Raw genomic sequence first — 22,676 nt, 5'->3', positions numbered from 1 at the left:
ATCACTATGGCTAGACCTTTCATTTCTGGATTGAATAAAAGTGGTGAGAGTGGGCATCATTGTCTTGTTCTTGGTCTTAGGTGAAATGCTTTCAGCTCTTCAACATTAAGTATGATGTTGGCTGTAGGTCTGTCATATATGGCATTTGTTATGTCCCCTCTATACTAACTTTGTTGAGAGTTTTTCTCATAAATGAATGTTGATTTTTGTCAGAATTTTTTTTCCATGATGTTGAAGGGGATAGGCCTGCAGGGTTTCTGCTGAAAAGTCAGCTGATAACTTTATGGGAGTTCCCCTGTACATACCTTGTTGCCTTTCCCTTGCTGCTTGATTTCTTCCCCATCACATACACATTTTCATAAAAGAACTGCATTCCAAGCATATATACTTTCTACTTTCCCCCAACACTAGACCATAAACACTTTTCATGATTAAATATTATACCTGTCCATGACACATAGATTATCACTCAGCCACTATTGAGCATTTAGGTTATTTCTAATTTTCCTATTATAAATGATGCTGTGATAAGTTTGAAATAGCTAACACGAATTTACTACAAAGAATTACCAATTTTTTCTTACCTCTTTTGAGAAGATGTAAATGAGAGCTAAGGAAATACTAACCATGAGGGCAGCTTAAGACCAAACTGGGCTTTGTGAAATTTCTTAAATAAAACTCTCAGATGCCTAGGGAAAAAAAAAAATTTTTTTTCTCTTTAATTTTTGCCATTTTAATTACAATGAGTTTGGCTGTGGATCTCGGATTTATCTCTTTTGGGATGTTCTGTACTTGCTGGCATGTTCTCTTTCCCAGATAGCTGTAAATTTTCAGCTATCATTTATTCAATTATCTGCCCTTTTTTCTCTTTTCCTTCTGTGACTCCTCTAATGTGACTGTTATTATGCTTAGTATGGTCCCAGAGATCTCTTATACTATACTTCTGTTTTAAAATTCTTTTTTCTGTTCAGCTTTGGTGATTTCTTCTACTCTCTCTTCCAGTTTGCTGACATATTCCCCTGTCTCATCTATTCTACTGTTGATTCCTTCTAGTGAATTTTTATTTCAGTTATTATATTCTTCAGTTCTATTATTTCTTCTTTATGTTTTGTAGCTCTTTAACTTCTCATTGTGTTCATACATTTTTCTCCTGAGTTCATTAAACATCTTTATGATCATTACCTTGAACCCTTTATCTGTTAGATTGTTTATTTACAGTTCACCAAGTTCTTCTGGCATTTTATCTTGTTCCTTAAGTTGGGACATAGTCCTGTGTTCCTTCAATTTGCCTAATTTTCAATGTATTAGGTATATTGTTATGCTTTCTGATCATGGAGAAGTCACTTTGTACAGGAGATGTTTTATGGGACCTAACAGCATACTCTTCTCTGGTCACTGGAGCTATATGCTCTACAGTGACCCTGTGTGGGATGCTGGGCCCTTCTGTTATGATGGGACCAATTGCTGTGGGCAGCTGGTAGGTAAAGCTGGTCCTTGGCCTGGTTTGTTGCCAGGTCCTGCTTCATGCAGGGGCTGCCAACCTGCTGTCTTGTGGTGCTAGGTCTTGGTGTGGCTGGCTGCATGGACAAGGATGTCTGGGGCTATTGCTCGGCCCACTTCTGGGCAGGGCTTAGTTCCTGTGCTGCTGGCCTTTCAACCTGGATGGCCCCAGGACTGGTGCTGATCTCCTGGTGAGTAGAGAAGTCCTTGGTGCTAACAGGCTAGAGAAAGACTCCAAAACTGTGCTTGCCAGCCCAAATGTCACCATGGTAAAATGAGCCCTCAAAAATAACTGCTGCCAACACTACGTTCTCAAGGGGAGTCCTTGTTGGATCTTGCTTCTCTGGGAGCCTCTCCAAGATCAGTAAGTGGGTCTGACCCAGGCTCCTTTAAATTATTGTCTTTGCACTGGGTCTCAGAGTATGTGAGATTTTGCATGTCTCTTAAGAGCCCTGGTAGCCGAGTCAGTAAAGAATCTGCCTGCAGTGCAGGAAACCCAGGTTTGATCCATGGGTTGGGAAGATCCCCTGGAGAAGGAAATACCACTTTGGTATTCTTGCCTGGAAAATCGCATGGACAGAGGAGCCTGGTGGGTGACAGTCCATTGGGTCACAAGAGTTGGACACAACTTAGCAACTAAACCACCTTAAGAGTCTCTAGCTCTCCCTTAAGCAAGTCCCATTAGCTTTCAAAGTCAGACATTCTGGGAGGTCATCTTCCTGGTGCAGGACCCCTGGGGGCTAGAACCCAAAGTGGGACTTGGAACCCTTGTTCCTCTGGGGAGAACCTTTGCAATTATAATTATCCTCCTGTTTATGGATCACCTACCCATGGGTGTGGGTCTTGACTATACTGCATCTTTGCTCCCACCACCAATGTTACTATGGGGACTTCCCTGTAGTCCAGTGGTTAAGCATCCACCTCACAATGCAGGGCACGTGGGTTTGATCCCTGGTCAGAGAATTAAGGTCCCACAGGCTGCAGCCAACTAAGCCAGGGCGCCACAACTACTGAGCCCATGTGCTGCAAAAAAGACCAATGTCACTATGGTTCCTTCTTTACATCTTTGGTTGTGGAAAATCTTTTCTGCTAGTATTCAGGTCATTCTCATTGATAGTTGCTCTGTAAATAGTTGTAATTTTGGTGTGCCCAATGGGAGAAGGTGAGCTCAAGGTTTTCCTAACCTTGGCAACATCTCCAAAATGCTGGTATTTTAAAATAATGTGAATATAGGAGGTTGTAAATCTTCCATGACTAATCTTGGGGGTACAAATTTTTGTTGTCAATGATGAGTGGTTGACATGTCTCTTATGACTTCTCCTTCAGAAGAAAATGAAGTGTTTTCTGCACTCTTAGCACCAATGTTTCTTGTACTTTTAAAATGCTTTGCAAGAATGCAAGCCACTTCACTAAAAAGAAGTATGTCTTTTATGAATTGCATCCATTTTAATGTTTACAAGGATCTCTCAACTAAAGATGCTGGCTAAAAAGTACTGAATGTGCACAACTAATTGAACATCTTTTAACAGAGCTTTGCTCTGCACTCTCCAGTGACTCAGGCATTATGTTAACTGCTGCTGTTGCTTTATAAGGACATTGTGAAATGACATTTGAAACTAAACAGAGGAAATGTTGCACAGTTTTAACTCCAAACTTTAAAACTGTCCCAAGTAGAGAAGGAAGGGTTTATATAACTAAATGACCATTTTAACATTTAGCAAAAAGGAAGGAACCAAAGCTTATGCCCAGAGGAATTAAAAGGCTTCTAATCTGTTTAGGTATGATAACTTTAGGGTAGAGGCATGGTTCAAGCCAACATGATACAATTGTAACCAGAATAACTTCATTTGTTTTGCATATGCCAACTCTCTGGTCTATGTTTGATAATTATAAGTACCATGGACCTTGTTTACAATGTATTGAGATGGACAAAGTGTTATACTGATTGTTCTACACCTAAGTGAGACTCTGCTGCTGCTGCTAAGTCGCGTCAGTCGTGTCCGACTCTGTGTGACCCCATAGATGGCAGCCCACCAGGCTCCCCCGTCCCTGGGATTCTCCAGGCAAGAACACTGGAGTGGGTTGCCATTTCCTTCTCCAATGTGAGACTCTAGGGAAACACATTTATCTGAAGATAGAAAACTGGATTTAGTGACAAACAATTTTGTACCTGCTGCTCAACTTTGCAGTTAGCACTTGATCAATAATCTTATTCCTGTTAGTTTCTTTGTTTATTCAACATAATACATTGGAGCATGACTCAACATTCAGGACTCAATCATTGAAATTATATAAGAAAGTTGGTTGGCAATGCAAGCAATATATGAGATTTAAAAATTCTTCATTCCGTACAGTAAACATTTTTCCTACTTTTGGTACTTTCCTGGTTTCATCTGTTACACTTAAATACAGCTAGAATTTATTTTGGTATAAGGAGTGAGGTAGGGCTCCAACTTCTTTTTCCTTCCAAATTGCTAGTCAATTATCTCAAAATGATTTAATGATGAATGTAATTTGAAAAAGTCCATGTGCCCAAAATGCTATTAAAGTTGAATACTAATGAAGCCTTGGGAAGAAATTGTGGAATGATTTTGTTTTCAGATGGTTTTATTCTAATTAAGATGAACTAAGGCTTAATGAGGACTTATAAAGAAACAGATTCAGGAACTAGTAAGAAACACTGTTTTACCTACAAAAAATATAAGTTGAATGTTGGACAGCTAAAGAAGAAAGAGTAATCAAGATAGTAGAAGGCACAAAATAATTTGGGAAATATAATCTGCAGAATGATAGCCATTTTTATGATCACAGTGTTAAGCACTTGAGCAATCTGTACTTCATTTTCATAGCAAAGAGACAACCAGTAAAAGAGTTGATTTTCGGAATTTATTATTTTTTTTTAAAAAAAGCAACTTCCAAGGTTTGTCATTGTACACATTTAGCCCAGTCTTCTATAGCAGGTACAGCAATAACTGATCTTTATAACAATGACTCAGAGGCACTGAAGATCCATAATGTCTTCTGAATTATCACAGATAGAAGAAAGAATTAGAAGAAGAGTTTAATGTTAAGTGTATTTAAAACATCATATTCTAATTCTTTTAAATTGGTTATCCAAGTACAATAATATAGTAGAGTTCAGATAACTAGAAAACACGACTAGAACATCCCATTCCCATCTGATGTGCATTAACAGGCTTTTTACTGCATATATCTTTATTATAGTTTGCAAACTAATTCAACCCACTTTTACACAGCATTAATTTCTTTTTGAGTTGGCGCTGGGCTGAAAACTGTGGTGCAATATTTCATGTTTTTTTTTTTTTTCTAGTTCTTGGATGAATTTCCCTCTTCTGACCTGGTGTTTGAACTTTAGTGTGTATGAGACTTCCACATAGTCTCTGCCCATTCTAGATATATTTACAGTAAAGTTACCCACAGCCAGATATCCAAGACTATTAATTAATATGTCCACCAGCTCTGTTCTTGACTCTGGTAAAAGAGACCTTGTGTCTCACTGGAGTATGTGCCAAGCTACAGGCCAGACACTGTTTGTGAATTGGTCGTTAACAGAGGTAACCACTCAAGGTTCTTCTTAATGCTGTGCAAATAAGGGTCTCGTCATTTCAGTAACTATTTGTACATTTATAAAAGCAATACAGTCATGGGAAAAACCAACAAGCACAGCTTGGTAGAATAACCTGCCATGAAATTTCATTGGCCTTATAATAATTTACTACAACTGTTCCTTTTATTCACACTGGATAGGAAATGCTTCCATCTAACACATGGAATATGAATATATACAACAAAAAGTTGGTTTTTATTAAAAAAAAAAACTTTGGGAGGACAATAATATGAGGGTTGAAAAAAATAATTTTGTGCAGTTTCCTGATCACAATCATATGTCTGCGACCTTTTACAAGGAATGACCCAAGTACGGACAGACTTATAAACCAGTTAAAGAATTTTCCTGCCTGTGATAGCCTACTATTCAAATATTACCTTATTCATACAGTATAGAAGTTTCTCCTTCTCCACTGTCATTCTAAAGGACTAGGGTTTACATGAAGAATCCGTTTTAAGGACAAACCCTGCTAATCCTCTTCAAAGCCATCATGTATTTGCAGTTCCCCATTTCATCAAAGAGTTTATCAAAACAACATCTTGGAAACTGCACAGGGGCTTCTGATTGATGTATGGTTGAGATTGTAAATGTTGCATTCTCACCTTATGCCTGCCGTCTTGATGCACAATGTTAACATTTTGGCTTGAACTTTTTGATGGCCGCAGTGAGCCCGGCGGCAGTGGTGTGGGGTGGACTGTTTTGTACCGCCAGCAGTCAAAACAGTGGCCAGGGGCTCAACGCCTCTAGGCCGTGAGCCTGGGAAACCCTTTGGCCTGTGGGATGGGTCTCTGGAGTCCAGCAATGGCACTGCGGGTCGCTGCGACAGTCTGACACCTGCTTCATGGAAGACTGTACTAAAGAAGAAGCCCTATGTTTTCAAAATAGATAATTTGGGCCAGGATGGGGGGGTGAGGGAGGGAGCCCTGGAAAACATCTCTGATTTTAGCTCTATGAGGAAGCTGTGGGCATCTCTGGAAGTGGCAGGCTGGAAGAAGGGAGGCCCAAGGTATGCCTGGGGAAGTGTCAGTTTGGTGTTGGCAATGCGTTTAGAGCCTGTAGCCCCCCACTAAGGCACTCTGCCTAGATCTAGTTTCCCCTGACTGTACCTTTTATGTCCAAAGGTTCCCCCATCCCCCCACACAATCCTTGTTTGCTTTTGCTTTCTAAAGTTGAGATGGCAATTAAGGATCATTTATCTCTCAATTTGAACTGATGAGTGGTGGCTCTTCAGACTTATGGTTTGAAGGTTGTGAGGGAATCCTGGGCTTATTGGAAGATGTGCTGTGATTGATTAGCAATGTCTGCCCTGGCTACAAGCGTTGGTGTGTATGCAGTGCATGCTGCGTCCTATGTCTCTGTTCTAAGTAACGTGAAAGAATGAGACTGGCTTGGGGGGTTCTTGCAAGATCTTTGGAGACCACAGCCCAAAGCACCAATTTGCATTTACTTTATATTCTGCTTTATTCTCAAAAAGATTTAAGAGTTTTACGACTTTTAAGACCTGTGGAAAGTTGGAGGGCGGGGGGGTGGGTAATTTTGAACAGGCTGGTGCAGCAGGCCCTGAACAATGGCTTCTGTTTTCATCTTTGGGTGATGAAGTCTAATGTTTAGAAAGTGATTATATAGCTTCCTGGTGACAACAGATTTAGAAAGACTTGGAGGAGTGGAGTGGTTCCCAGGCATGGTGGGAATTTCAGGCAGCTGATAGTATTTGTCAGTGTGCTGAAAAGCCAAGGAGAAATATATTTGCACCAGCTTTTTTGGGGGGATATATTCCTTAGTATGTTGGGACTATTGTCTCTCAGCTCTACCTAGAAGTCTCTGGTGCACAACTTCATGAAGAAAGAAAAACAAAATTAGTGAAATTGTGTGGTAGGTGCTAGTGATGCCATTTTGGGAAGGTCAACTCATATTTGTCTCTGGAAAATAGTATCAGTCACTTCTTCATATCTCAAGTGATCTACATTGAAGCCAAATCTTGATTTTTCTTTTAACATAAATCATGAATAAGTTGCTCTTCGACAGTGCTATTGTCTGTTGATTTAGGGGCCATGTTGGGCCAAAGCCAGCCACCTCTAGCTGCTGATGGCCTGTGAGCTTTAGAAACTGTCCGATGCTCCCACCAGTACTCGCCTGTCGATGCACACACCTGATTTCACTTACACAGCAACATGGCAACATACCTTTTCCATCTGTGAACAACCACCCTCTTCCTCACTTGGAAACTGGGAGAATCTGGAAGGTTTTATTCCTCTGCAAGTCCCAGAACATGCTTTTGGATACCTATCTGATGTTGAGTTTCTTGTCACAATGGGGACCCTAATCTTTCCCCAAAGTTGTAGGTGAAGGGTTCTGACCTTCTTGGCTGGCATGGAGAGGATTCCTTGGTTCGTAGGTCTAGGGTCAAGAGATGGAGGTGGTGTGGAAGAGGGAAGGCAGCACTTAGCAACCCAGCAATATGACTTCTTATCTGACGCTGCATTTCACCCTCAGAGAAATGATTTTCATATTGGTCTCCAGGAGACCCAATCCCACTTAGAGCATCTCAGCAGTTTCACTGTCTCTGGAACCTTCTAGAGATGATGGCTGGCTGGTGGCTATGATTGTGACTGTAGTTGCCTCATCACTGGTTTTCAGGCAATTCAAAATTTCAATTTCTTTCCGCTGATCACAATTGTTGGTGTACTGGTGTTACAAACAAATTTTTATAGTGTGTGAATGTCAGTGGGCGTTATCACCACTCTTTTCCAAAGTGGAAGCCCCCTCTAACTGAAAAGACTTGTTCTAACACCACAGAGGAGCCTCCTCCCCAAAGTTTCTGAGAGAACCCAGAGCATGAACTGTGGGTTCTAGACAGAAGGTCTAGGAGGAGGTCGGGAGGGGGGTGGCGCCCTGTTGGGAGGGGGAGCCTGTGGAGGAGGGGGGAGAATGGAAGGTGGGGATGGAATTGGAGGGGTGGGGGCACTGGGAGGTGGGGGAGGGCAATGGGGAGCAGGGGGTGGTGGGGTGTAGATGGGGGCAGGAGGCGGCGAGGTGGTGTGGTAGGCGTTGTTGAGGGGGTACTTGGCAGGCGGATTGTTCTTGACTCTGGTGAAGTTGATACAGCGTCCCTGAAAGAGAATCAGAGAAAAAGAAACATGAGCTGATGCTTGCTGGGGTTTTACAACAGGGCAGGTGGGAAGTGCAGGAAGCGGGCAGAAAGAAACCTGCAGAAAGCAGATGCTTTCTGTGAGAGTTTATGTCAGTGCTCTCAGCAGAGCACTGAAATAGAACCTGATAACAAATAAGCTCCCCATTTCCTTCTTCTGGGCTTACTATAGACAGAGTTAATTCTTAGGTACATTGATAAAGAGTCCAGGGCCCTCAAGGAGGAGAAAGGGGTCCGGGGCTCTCAAGGAGGTGAAAAGGAAAACTTTTTTTTCTACACTGCTTTGTCTTAGTCACATAAGATGTTATTTTCTTTAAGCCAAGAGCTAACAGTTACACAAAACTCATCTTGCTCAAGGGTATGTTTTTCCTTAAGCCTTGTACTAAGGAGGAGAAGGGGACGACAGAGGATGAGATGGCTGGATGGCATCACCGACTCGATGGACATGAGTTTGAGTGAACTCTGGGAGTTGGTGATGGACAGGCAGGCCTGGCGTGCTGCGATTCATGGGGTCGCAGAGTTGGACGGCGACTGAGCGACTGAACTGACTGAACTGAAGGATTATATAACAACAATGTATCTTGCTGAAAGACATGTTTCTCCTTTTTAACAAGAACCTTCTGATTAATCTTGTTATCTTAAGATGTATGTTATGGGAGTGGGTCTGGTAAAGTATTTAAGGCCTTGATAAGACTAGCCAGTGGGGCACTCTCTGTCCCTCTTCTGATGTCTATGTCAGAAGCTTTCTCTGTTCTTTGTCACTGTAATAAAACTTCTGCCACAAAAAAGCTCTGAATATTCCAGCCTGGTCCCTGGTCCTGAAGCTAAATCTTCTTTGGAGATCATGAATCTGACATTGTTCACCATAAGCTATCATCTTGGGGGCTTTTAAGAGAACTAAGTTGCCAAGGGAAAGGGGCAGAGTTCTCATTCCATAACTTCTTCGAGTTGGTAAAGGACACAGACCCTAAATTGTTGAGGCCAACACTATGTTGCAAAATTATTTGTTCAACTTCATTTTTGCCCCAGATTCTATCAAGGGTGTGGAAGAGAAGGGGACTGGATGCACAGGGTCAGGGCAAGAACAGAAGTCATTGAATTTAATCTCCTCAACAGCCTTGCCAGGCAGGTATTACTATCAATTGTTCTGTTGCACAGATGAGGGAACTGAGGCTCTGAAAGGTTAAACCACAACTAGGAAGAGGTGGGTTTGTTGTTCCCAGGACATGCCGCCGCCTGCTCCAGGCCCCTGCCTCCCTAGCGCAATGACATAGACAGTTTATCCTGCTTTTGCTTTGGCTGGGGAAGCCTTCTTCCAGGGTGCTGTGGCACCTGCGTGGGTGCCCTTAGATTCTTAAGAAATACAACCTGGGGACCTTTTATTGCAACACAGGCATCTTGAATTCTGTCTTTTCTCCACCCTTCCCAGGGACCCAGCTGGATAACATGGAGTAGACACCTGGAACACTTCCAACTGCCTCCTCAGAGTAGCCCTCTCCCCCCTGGGGCACTTCCTCTCTGCTCTGTGGAAGCACACACCCACCAGCTCTATTCCTTTAAAAAAAATTTTTTTTTAATTGGAGGATAATTACAATATTGTGATAATTTTCACCATATATCAACATGAATCAGCCATATGTACACATGTGTCCCCCCATCCTGAACCCCTTCCCACCTCCCTCCCCACCCCATCCCTCTGGGTTGTTCCAGAGCACTGACTTTCGGTGCCCTGCTTCATGCATCGAACTTGCACTGCTCATCTGTTTAACATATGGTAATTATGCATGTTTCAATGCTATTCTCTCGTATCATCCCACCCTCTCCTTCTCACACAGAATCCTAAAGTCTGCTCTTTACATCTGTGTCTCTCTTACTGTCTTCCATATAGGATTGTCGTGGTCCCATCTTTTTAAATTCCATATAAATGCGTTTATACAATATTTGTATTTCCCTTTCTGACTCACTTCACTCGTATAATAGGCTCCATTTTCATCCACCTCATTAGACCTGACTCAAATGTGTTCCTTTTTATAGCTGAGTAATATTTCATTGTGTATATGTACCACAACTTCCTTATCCAAAGGACCAGTTAGACCTAATTGATATCTACAGGGCATTTCACCTAAAAACAATGGATTTCAGTTCTATTCTTAATCGGTGCTTGGGAGCCTTCCACTCAACACTGGGCTCTGCAAGGGATGGGAGCACAGGGCCTCTCCCCCTCATGAAGTTCTCCTTCTGGTATGTGGACCATCGCTCCCCCCTCATCACCTTTCCCATTCGACCCTCCCCCTCCTGTCTAGGCGGCGTGCTGGCCACCCCTGTGGGCCCTGGCCTTTTCCCAAACTCCCCACGCCCATGGGGGCATCTTCTTCTCCCCACTGTGTGTCCTGGATGCTGACAGAACCCTTCCCCAGGAGGCTGAGGTGGGGTACCCGCTCTGAGGCTGTCCTTTTCTCCTCATCCTGCTCATTTTAACCTGATTATAACCCATGACAGGGATGACGGGGATTACTCTGGGGCTTCCTCTGAGGAGGAAGTGTGGATTTTTCCTGGCTTCCTTCTTTAGGATGGACACCATCCTGTGCTGTCCAGCCTGGATGTGATGTGTCCTGACAGGCCAGGGTTTCCTTTTCCAGGCCTTTTGAGGAAGAGCCTGGGGAGTAGGGAATGAAGAGGGTGTGACTGTTGACCTTAAGGACCAATTACCCAAAGGACAAGAGGGAAATACAAATGTGTGATCTGAGACTCGGCTCGGGGCGAGTCATGGCAGGGGCACAATGCAGGTTTGTGGGAGCTGATGGGGGCGGGGCTAGAGCACAGCTTTCCGCACACATGCGCCCCTCCCTGCGTCTTTCAGTCAGGAGTCAGGTTCTTTGTCCCCCACGTATCTTTCCCTGAAAAGTCCGGCTTCTACTCATTCCTTGCTTTCGTCCCTGAATTCTCTAGTTACCATCTACACCATACTCCAAAGCCTGCATCCTATAATTGCTTTATTTGTAAATGCCTTGGCTTCCTGACTAGATGAGAAACTTCTGGAAGGCACTGGCCTTGTTTTGTCATCTGCTGCTCCACTGCTGGTTTAGGAATTATAAGGCCATATTTAGGTGCCAGCACCCCAATTCCTATGAGCTTGCATTTTATGAAATTAAACCAGGGCCTGATCTCATTAGGTTCTGATTGGGGTCCACTAACTGCAGAAATCAGCTACCATTGCATTGCTGGCAACTCCAAGATCGTGGTCGGACTTTCTTGAGTTAATTTTGTGACCCAGTACTGTGAATTCCTATTTGCTCAAGCAGCCCTCTTTTACAGCTTTATAAACCTAAGCCTCAGTTATAGTTTATTTATGATCCTGGATAGAGCTCTTTCTTTCAAGATGTGAAAGTCCTAATTTTATGACCGTCTGTGATAAGTTCCTTTAATGGGTAAGTCAGCGTTGGGATTTACTGTACTACATGTTCTGTCCTATGTTCCCAGATGTGCCCGACCAGACCAGGAGACTAGAGAAACCCATTTGCTTTAAAGCTGAAGGAAAGTTCCCTTCCTGGGGAAGGAGATGCTGATGCCTGTGGTCGAGTCCCCACGTACCTTCAGATCTCCTTTAGGGTTGGCTGTCCCACTATTCTCTCCCTCCCTCCAAGGATCAGCTGATGGTCAGGGTGGGCAAGAGATGAGGTGAATGAACCCAGAGATCTGTTTAATTATTTCATGCAATTGTAGCTAGTACTTTTACCAGAGACAAAATTAGGAGCTCCCAGGCTTCTTCTATCAATATTTTCATTCATAACCCAGATTTGGATTCCTCAGTGTCTTCAAAGGATTTGAAAGGATCCACTGAGCAAAATTCTCTCACATCTGTCAGCTAAAGATGGAGTAAAAGTAGGTAGGGGTTGAGGGGGGTGGCGATGAGAGTGGGGAGAAGAGAAATCTTCCTTGGTCAGCCCCTCCCCAGCCACCATCACAGCCTATGGCCATAGCAGCTGAGGGACAGGGGTGGGGTGGGGTGGGGGAGAGGCAGAGAGCGCTCCTTCCTATAGTCAGTAACACCCCAGGAGTGCCCTGGGGTCAACTGCTGCAGAGCACAGGCACAGGCCTAGCACGCTGGAGCGGAGTGCAACAGCTCGGAGCCAGAGGGGAGGGGGCAAGCTCACAGCCTCTGTCATGCCCCTCCTGGGTGACACCCCACTGTAAAATAATACACCACCTGCCACTCACTGTCAAGAGGAGGATTAACTTAATCAGCACTGGTGATGGGCTTGGCACTTGTTTGATAAGTGAAGTTGAGTCTATGTGGGGACACAGACAGTAATGTCTGTTGTGCTCAGACATGATAATGACCTTGTCTAGGGTAGAAAGGCCAGTTGGAGGTAGTAGCAGGTTTTCTGACTCCTAGTTTAGTGCCTTCTAGGAGGACTGTGGGGTAGAACCTCTACATTCCTCACCTGGCTTCTAGAATAAAACTGATACACAGGGGTGACAAAAAATGTAGCAACGGACACGTGACCAGAGCAGCTCCCAGAGCCCACTCACTTCCCCACCCGCCTCTGTCCTCCCGTCGCTGCGCCTCCTATGACTTATTCTTACAGGACACAGTTGACTGGCAGTGCTGTCACACGTACTTATCGTCCCCCAAAGAAGATGCAGACACCGCATAAATAGATCCCCGGAGTCAGTTACAGTAAGACGCAGTTAGGACTTCAGGGAGGGGTGTGGCTACAAATTAAATTCTTAAAACCTGGAGCCAGAGGAGCCAACACAAACACTGTAACACTTAGACCATATAATTGGCCTAAAGATCAGTTTACACGACATCAGTTTTTGCTTGTGAGAGGGTAATAGAAAGGCCAGATGCTTTCAGTGTCACATATGCCAGCGAATCTGCACCAGTGTTTGGTTAAAAGGTTGCTAGGACGGTAGAAGCACTTAGTTCCTCCACGGGTCTCTGTAACCAGGTTAATTCTTTGCACTATTGCTTTTGGGTGGTTTGATTCAGAGCCAATATTTGGTTTTGACCTCAGTTTACCTCATTGCTCTTTTACAAAGTAAAAATGCCAGTTATTTTTACATGTTAGCAATAAAATGTCCTGATTAAATTTTAAGAAGAAAATGCAACAGTATTTCCTGCTAACTGGAGGCAGAGCAGGATGCTAGGTGGCGTTCCCTCCAAACTGAAAAATTCCACTTTGATTTGGTTGCATGGGAAATAGATGGGGAAACAGTGTTAGACTTTATTTTTCTGGGCTCCAAAATCACTGCAGATGGTGACTGCAGCCATGAAATTAAAAGATGCTTACTCCTTGGAAGAAAAGTTATGACCAACCTAGATAGCATATTCAAAAGCAGAGACATTACTTTGCCAACAAAGGTTAGTCTGGTCAAGGCTATGGTTTTTCCTGTGGTCATGTATGGATGTGAGAGTTGGACTGTGAAGAAGGCTGAGCGCTGAAGAATTGATGCTTTTGAACTGTGGTGTTGGAGAAGACACTTGAGAGTCCCTTGGACTGCAAGGAGATCCAACCAGTCCATTCTGAAGGAGATCAGCCCTGGGATTTCTTTGGAAGGAATGATGCTAAAGCTGAAACTCCAGTACTTTGGCCACCTCATGTGAAGAGTTGACTCATTGGAAAAGACTCAGATACTGGGAGGGATTGGGGGCAGGAGGAGAAGGGGACGACAGAGGATGAGATGGCTGGATGGCATCACTGACTCAATGGATGTAAGTCTGAGTGAACTCTGGGAGTTGGTGAGGAACAAGGAGGCCTGGTGTGCTGCGATTCATGGGGTTGCAAAAAGTCAGACACGACTGAGCAACTCATCTGATCTGATCTGAATGGTGTTGGGAGGATTCTTAGAAACGTCCAGGCACATTATCCACTTTATTTATTATCAAACCCCATTAGCTAAGTATTATCATCAGTGTATAGAAAGGAAGTCGACTGAGGAGGTAGAACTATTTAAATAACGTGCCCAAGACCATACAGCTGGTAAATTGTGGGAATGGGATTAAAATCTAGCTCTGCTTGCCCTAGGCTCTCATTCACACCCCCCCCCCCCCTTTACTGTATTATCCTGAATATAGACTAAAAGTGCTAATAAAGCTGTTGAAGCACTTGTAGATAGTATCATATAATGTAGTACTTGGCCACAGTCCATCAGCTGTCAAGAGATCTTTCCAGAACCTAAGTCTGGTCAATTCACTCCCCAGGTCACCATCATTCAATGGCTCCCACTGATGCTGAAGCTGAAACTCCAATACTTTGGCCACCTGATGTGAAGAACTGACTCATTTGAAAAGACCTTGATGCTGGATTGAAGGTGGGAGAAGAAGGGGAGGAAAGAGCCATCACCAGCTAGATGGACATGAGTTTGAGTAAACTCCGGGAGGTGGTGATGGACAGGGAGGCCTGGCGCACTGTAGTCCATGGGGTCGCAAAGATTGGACACGACTGAGTGACTGAACTGAACTGAGTCAACTTTAAAGTAAATTCCAACCACCTCCTTCCAATAGCATACGTAGCCTTTTGTGATCTGGTCCTTACTTACACCTTTCAATTAAATTCTTGCTCTTCTATTGCAGGATGTTTAGCTGAGCACATCCTAAGCTCTCCACAAATATTTATTTAATGAAGTCTGTACTCTGCCACTTGGTTTTCTTCTCAATATAAACTGTGTTCCCCAATGTGTGGGTGAATATTTTTGAGGCTCTATCTGCTTCTTCTCCTTTTGAGGTCTTCATAGCAGCATGAGGGTCAAGTTTAGGCTGGCACTCAGCGAATACTGCTCACATCTCCAAGTCTCTCTGAGGTGGAGCAAGCCTTCTTAGGAAGCTCAGATTTCCCCTGCAAGTTTAGTTTCTCAGAGGACCAAAACTCCATGGTCTCACAGCTCTGTGTTTACATCTCCTCAGGTATCCTGTGATGCTTTCCTTTGACCGTAGGAGTGGTACGAATTCTATGTATTCCCTTTGATTTCCACACTTGAAATGTTGACATGTTACTTTTAAACATATCTTTTTAGGTTACTTTTTATTGATTTATCAAGGGAAGTTGGTCTTCAATAAAACTTTCTATCTAAATTGGAGAGGACACACTCTGAAATGATCGTGGGATAGGCAGGATGAAAGATCTTATTCACCAGGTTCTGGCTTCTTCCCAGCTTTGAACTGCAGACAGATGGTCCAGGAAGAATAGGCAGGAAGCTGGGGGTGTGGGACTGTGGTCTGTCTGCCCTGCGGGTCTGGCCTGGGAGGCAGAGCTCTACCCCCAGTTCTGCCTCTAGCATATGAAACCCTGAGTCCCTTTCTCTCTTGGGTCTCAGCCTCATCATCTCTGAAACAAAACTGTTGTGCTTGCTAGATGATGTCCAAAGACCCTTCAGCTCGAATGTTTTAAAATTCTATCAAAATTCAAACTGCCTTGGAACACTTTAAGTTGGATACTTTAATCTGAAGTCTTTGGGGGCATCCAGTTTGCACATCTTTTTATAGACTATTTAGTTTGGCTAACTCTTTGTATTGCATATTTTCCATTTGGTCATCAGATTTATAGAACATTAATAGACTGAAAATTCAGAATTGGATTCTTTATGCTCTGCTCTTTTTTGTTACCATGGTAAAGGATTCAAGCTTGCCTGCGGGTTCTGAATTTGGGTTTGCGGGAGATGTGTGAGAAGAGCTGAGGTCTGATTGTGTGCAGAAGACTTGCCAGTGGTGAGCTCATGTGTGCTGAGTGCTGTAAAACATCTGTTTGGGTATCAGGCACCCTCAATGGAGAGGGAGCTGGCCTTCAGAGATGGTTAAAAATATGCCATGGCTTCCACTGATTAAACCAAATAGTTTCCTACGAACAGAGGTCACTTAAGGAAATTGGATTTCACAGGAAGAATATGAAAATAATCAGACGGAAAATGGAGAACATGTCTGCCAAGTTTCGTCTGACGAATACCTTTACTCTCTGGTCTAGTTCCTCCATTGATTGTCCTGCTTGGAGGTATTTCTCAAGTTACAAGTGGATCAGGTTTCCAAAGTTTGTTTTATGTCAGTTGTTTAGAATTAGGAGCATAGTTCCTAACTTACATCATTCTAGTAAATGGGGGTTGGTTCTCAGGCTAGACCACAAAAAGCTCACTGGTGTGTTGAAGCAACTGATGTAATTCTGCTGAAGTAGATGCTCTGGTGATAAATGAGGCACATGACCAATGAACAGATGGAGGATGGGATTTGAAGACTGCATCAGGCCTATTCTTCTGCCTGAATCTCTTCATTAGTCATTTGTGCATTTCTTTCCCACAAATGGTTTTTGAGTGCAAACCATGTCCTGGACACCTTATAAGGTGCTGCAGACAGTGCTGAGCAACCAAACACAGTCCTGGCCCTCAAGAAGAATATAGTCCAGAAGTGGAGGTAGACAGCAATCAAACAATCCCACAAATAAATGGATCTCAGCACCCATGGGCTTCCCTGGTGGCTTAGACGGTAAAGAATCTGCCCGCAGTGTGGGAGACCTCACTTTGATCCCTGGGTTGGGAATATCCCCTGGAGGAGGGCATGGCAAGGGACTCCAGTATTCTTGCCTGGAGAATCCCCATGGGCAGAGGAGCCTGGCGGGCTACAGTCCATCTACAGTTGCACATGACTGAGTGATTAAGCACACACAGAACACAATATTTGTGTTCGTGGGACTGTCCTTGGTCATAGTTGACTGGTCAGGGGAGTGGACACCTAATTTGAGGTAGATGGATCAGATTCTCTCTTCTGGGAGTTTGGAATTATGACTAAATTTGCAGGTAGTCATTCAGTTAGGGTTGATCTCAGTTAGGAAATATAAGTGGAAACTGGGGGATGGCCATCTACTGCCACATTCAGGGAGAAGCAGAGTTCTGATTCTCTTACAAATGATGAATACTTTATTTATTTTATGCTTGGCTGCATCAGGTCTTAGCTGCAGTACATGGGATCTTCGTTACAGCATGCAGGATATTTTGTTGTGATGTGTGGATTCTCTAGTTGAGGCACGTGGGCTCAGTAGCCCCGTGGCACATGGGATCTTAGTTTCTCAACCAGAGATTGAACCCGCATCCCCTGTGTTGCAAGGCAGATTCTTAACCACTGGACCACTAAAGAAGTCCCTGATTCTCTCTAAGATCTCTCCATCCATTCTTTCCTCCATTGAGCCACTCAGTGAACCTGTCTTCCTGATTTCTGCCTTTCTCTTTTCCAGTGACATTTTGGTTTCCATGTAAAATTTATATGTAGTGGGCAGGAGGAGAAGAGGGCAACAGAGGATGAGATGGTTGGATGGCATCACTGACTCAATGGAATGAGCTTGAGCAAGCTCTGGGTATGGTGAAGGACAGGGATGCCGGGTGGGCTGCAGTTCACCAGGTCACAAAGAGTCAGATATGACTTAGTGACTGAACAACAAATGCACATAGATATACACATATATGCACAAACATGGATAAATAGAACTATATAGAAGATGTGGGTTTCCCTAGTGGCTCAGCAATAAAGAATTCGCCTGCAATGCAGGAGATACAGGTTCAGTCCTTGGGTTGGGAAGATTCCTTGGAGGAGAAAATGGCAACCCACTCCAGTATTCTTGCCTGGAAGACCCCATGGACAGAGGAGCCTGGCAGGCTACAGTCCATGGGATCACAAAGAATTGGATACAACTGAGCGACTGAGCATGCATGCAATAAGGTGTATGTATGCCTGTATATGGGCTTCCCTGGTGGTTCAGATGGTAAAGAATCTGCCTGCATGTGGGAGACCTGGGTTCAATTCGTGGGTTGGGAAGATCCCCTGGAGGAGGGCATGGCAACCCACTTCAGTATTCTTGCCTGGAGAATCCCCATGGACAGAGAAGCCTGTCGGGCTACAGTCCATGGGGTTTCAAAGGGTCGGACACAACTGAGTGACTAAGCACAGCACATGCCTGTATATATAAACATTCATATATTTCTATATGTAAATATAAACATATATATAATCATATACATATTACATAAACACACAGTCAATGTTGTCTTCCTGCTTAAATTCTTCAGTGTCTCTCCACCTTCTACAGGAAAATATCTAAGCTCCTCAGCGCGAATTGGTCCTGATCCCTTGGTATTTCTTTCTGCCAATTTCATGTGCTTTTCTTTTTTTGAACCCTACACTTCAGCTTTGGTCCATCACTGGAAATGAAGATACCACACTTTGGCTTTTCATTTATAAGTTGCAGAGACACCTGTCTTGCCTCCTTCCTCTTCCCCAAAGTCAGAGCCGAGGGCGAAGAGAAGGGTGTGCTGTGAGTGGTGATGCCAGAATTCTTCTCTGCTCCCTTTCCTCCACTGCACCCTTACCCTGTCTATAAATCTCATATAATAGCCTGCCTTTTATGTGCTGTTCGTGGAAAAGGATCCAAGGTCAATTCCTTTAGTTATTTGATGCATTTTGCTGACACACATACTGGCCTGCTCTCCATAATAACTTCTTTGGATGCCAAAACTGAGGGTAAGATGAAAGTACGAAGGAAATATTTGGTAATGAGAACAAACTAGAAAAGTGAAAGGGTAGAAATATATAAAAATGGCACATTTTTAGTGGGACACGTGTAAACATGGGGTTTGTTAAGAACGAGGACTGAGATAAGACATTTAAGAGCAAAATTCCCCCCTTTTTTTCTGATTACTAAGTTCTACAGTTTATTTGTGGAAAGTTTGGAAATGCACAAAGGAAGGAGGGAGAAAAGGAGGGAAGAATTTTAATGCTCACACTCAGAGTTGTGCTCATTCTTTCAGATCACACACACGCATACACACACACAGAGTGGGCACATGTTTACAAAAAATTGTATCATCATCTGTCAAAGTTTTTTAAATAAAATGCTATCATCATTTCTCCCCTGCCATTTTCAACGGTTGCATAATCTGTCACATGAAGTACCAAATGCAATTATTAAATTCTTTACTGGGTATTATGAGTCGTTTAATTTCTAACTATCCTCATATTTCTAAAATAAACTTCTGAAAATTGTTAATTTTTGATTTGGGATTTTTGTACCAATTTTCATATGTGAGATTGGCCACTTTTGTTCTTTTTATCATCAAGGTAGTAATTTTCACTAAAGGAATTGGGAAGATTTTCATCTTTTTTGTATATTCTATATTTGTGAAATAGCCTAAGAATTATTAGGTCACTAAAGAATGAGAAAATGCTCTCAAAATCTTTCTGGACATGTTATTTTTTTTAAGTGCAGCTTTTTGATGGTTTTAAAAGTTTTTGCCACAGATATTGACCTATTCAGGTCTTATAGTTTTTCTTGCATATTTTCTTGCATATTTCTTGAGTCTATTTCTATAACTTATCCTTTCTTAGAACATCATTCATTTTATCAAGATTTTAATCCCTTGCATAGATCTATGCTTTGTACATAGGAAATTCTTACAATTAAGCAAATCTTTCTTTGTGATAATACCCTTTTTCTCATTATCCATATTATCCATATTTACATATCCTGACTTTTCTGAATTTCAAAGATTTGTCAATGATATTGGTATTTGCAAAGAAAACTTTTTAAGATTTATTTCTCAGTTCTACTCATTTTGCTTGGTTTTCATTAATTTGTTCTTAGACTCACAGACTTCTTGTTACTGTTTTTTGTAGATTTGTTTCATATTCTTTTCTAATTTTTAACTCAATGCTTAGCTCATTGTTTTCATTTTTTCTAATAATGAAAAAAATTAAGGCTATGATTTTTTCCAGTTCCCATAGGTTTTAATTGTGGTGTTCTAATTGTCTTTATTTTCTAGAATCCCAGTAATTGTCATTTTCATTTCTCCTTAGACTCAACAGTAATTTATGAGAGTGTTTTAAAACTTCTAAGGGCTTTAAAAAATAGTTAAATTCTTATTCCTAACTTCCAGGAGTGGTTTGTTTATTTGTATTTTTGGTGGTGATGTGGTGGGAAAAACATGGCCTGTAAAATTATATTTTTTCTCCTCTTCCCAGTTTTCTTTGTTGCCTAAGTTATAGTAATTTTTCACAAATTTAAAAAATACTGTGAATTTTCTAGTTGATGGGTACACTGTTAAAGAAATATCCAAAAATCTATTTTTATTAGATTATAATAATCTATCTGTTGTTTATTTATTTTTTCATCAGCTTGATCTGTTGAAGTCTAAGAGTGGTATGTGTTTATTAATTCCTCTATGCTTCAATTTTAAACAATTGTATTTGCCCAAATTTTGCTTTGCTTCGTTAGTCATTGGGCCACCCAAGAGCAGCAGGGGAGGGGCCTCTCTCAGAGCAGTCTAGGCAGAGAGTTCTGTTCCAAAGAATTCTCTCTTCCTGTTTGGGTAGCTTGTCTGCAGGAATGGCTACCATCAACTCCTTCCTCCCTCTGGGTACAGGCTTCTGCCCCTGGTGAGGAAGAGTCCATTTTTCCACACTCTTGAATCTGGTTTGTGATAGTTTATTTATTTAGAGTTATTTATTTATTTGTTTTTGGTTGTGCTGGGTCTTTGTCGCTGCTCCCGGGCTTTCTCTAGCTGCAGTGAGTGGAGGCTACTCTTCACTGCCGTGTATGGTCCTCTCAGTGCAGCAGGTTCTCTGTTGCAAAGCACGGGCTCTAGGTGCAAGGGCTTCAGTAGTTGCAGAGCGCGGGCTCAGTATTTGTGCTGCATGGGCTTAGTTGCTCCATGCGGCATGTGGAATCTTCCCGGACCAGGGATCATACCTGTGTCCCCTGCACTGGCAGGCAGGTTCCTATCCACTGTATCGCCAGGGAAGTCCTGTGATAGTTTTGAATAATGAAACATAATGGAGATGATGTACTAGCTTTGAGACTGATATCAAGTGGCCTGGAAGTTTCTGCTTCCTGTTTTTGGTGCCCTGAGACTCGGTGTAAGAGGTCCAGACTACTGCAGTGAAAGGCCATGTGGGGAGCACTGGGCACAGCCAGGTGAGAGAAGAAGCCTTCCTGGACATCTAGCCCAGTCGATCCTGATGACTCTAGCCCTAGCCACCATCTGACAGCAACCTCATGAGAGACCAGACCCCAGGTGAGTCAGGTCAGCCCACAGAACTGTGAGAGAAATAGCAAGTTATTGTTTTAAACCACATCGTGTACACTACAGAGCAATCACCACCACAGGTCTAGTTACCATCCCTCACTATACAGTTGACCCCTCACCCATTTTGTCCACCCCCACCTCTTTCCCCTTTGATAACAGCTAATCCGTCCTCTGTATCTATAAGTATTTTTGTTGTTGGTGGTGGTTGTTTTTTAGATTGCACATATGAGTGATGGACTATGGTGGCTGTCTTTGACTTATTAGCTAAGCATAATATCCTCAAAGTCCATCCATATTGTTGCAAATGACAGGATTTCATTCTTTTTTATGGCTGAGTAGTACTCCATTGTGTTTATATGTATGAAAAGTAAAAATGAAAGTGTTAGCCTTTCAGTTGTGTCCTACTCTTTGCGACCCCATGGACTGTAGCATGCCAGGCTCCTCTGTCCATGGAATTCTCCAGGCAGGAATACTGGAGTGGGTTGCCATTCCCTTCTCCAGGGTAACTTCCCAACCCAGGGATTGAACTCTGGTCTCCTGCACTGCAGGCAGATTCTTTACCATCTGAGTGCACCTTGGAAGCCCATTTATATGTGTGTGTATCTGGAAAATCCCATGGATGGAGGAGCCTGGTGGGCTGCAGTCCATGGGGTCGCTAAGAGTCGGACATGACTGAGCGACTTCACTTTCACTTTTCACTTTCATGCACTGGAGAAAGAAATGGCAACCCACTCCAGTATTCTTGCCTGGAAAATCCCAGGGATGGGGGAGCCTGGTGGTCTGCCGTCTATGGGGTCGCACAGAGTGGGACACGACTGAAGCAACTTAGTAGTAGTAGTATATATATATATACACACACATATGTGTGTATATGTATACATACATACATATGTATACACATATGCACATATACATACATACACACCACATCTTCTTTATCCATCCATCCACTGACAGACACTTAGGCTTTTTCCATATCTTGGCTATTGGAAAAAATGCTTCAGTGAACACACAAGAGTCTATGTCTTTCCAAGTTAGTGTTCAGAAGTGGAATAGCTGGGTCATATGGTAATTCTGGGCTTCCCAAGTGGCACTAGTGGTAAAGAACACACCTGCCAATGCCGGAGACATAGAGATGTGGGTTTGATTCCTGGGTTGGGAAGATCCCCTGGAAGAGGGCATGGCAACTCACTCCTGTATTCTGGCCTGGGGAATCCCATGGACAGAGGAGCCTGACAGGGTACACTCCATGGAGTCACACAGGGTCAGACGCAACTGAAGTGACTTAGCACACACACAGACACAGACACACACTATTCTTCATTTTTTTAAAAATCT

General features: G+C 43.0%; 1 protein-coding gene across 1 annotated transcript in view; it reads right to left on the bottom strand.

Annotated features, from left to right (window-relative positions):
• Nucleotides 1-4,372: 4,372 nt before the first annotated feature.
• ANTXR1 (ANTXR cell adhesion molecule 1) overlaps nt 4,373-22,676 on the bottom strand; it is a 258,189-nt gene continuing 239,885 nt past the window's right edge. Inside the window, exon 18 of the mRNA XM_019970429.2 lies at nt 4,373-8,238. Within this exon, the coding sequence (XP_019825988.1) occupies nt 7,978-8,238 (261 nt within the window). The 3' untranslated portion in view covers nt 4,373-7,977. The remainder of the gene's footprint in view (nt 8,239-22,676) is intronic.

This window comes from Bos indicus, chromosome 11, assembly GCF_029378745.1.
Source record: "Bos indicus isolate NIAB-ARS_2022 breed Sahiwal x Tharparkar chromosome 11, NIAB-ARS_B.indTharparkar_mat_pri_1.0, whole genome shotgun sequence".
NCBI lineage: Eukaryota > Metazoa > Chordata > Mammalia > Artiodactyla > Bovidae > Bos > Bos indicus.
Note: the sequence above shows the minus strand (reverse complement) of the source record. Positions and strands in the feature narration are given on the sequence as shown.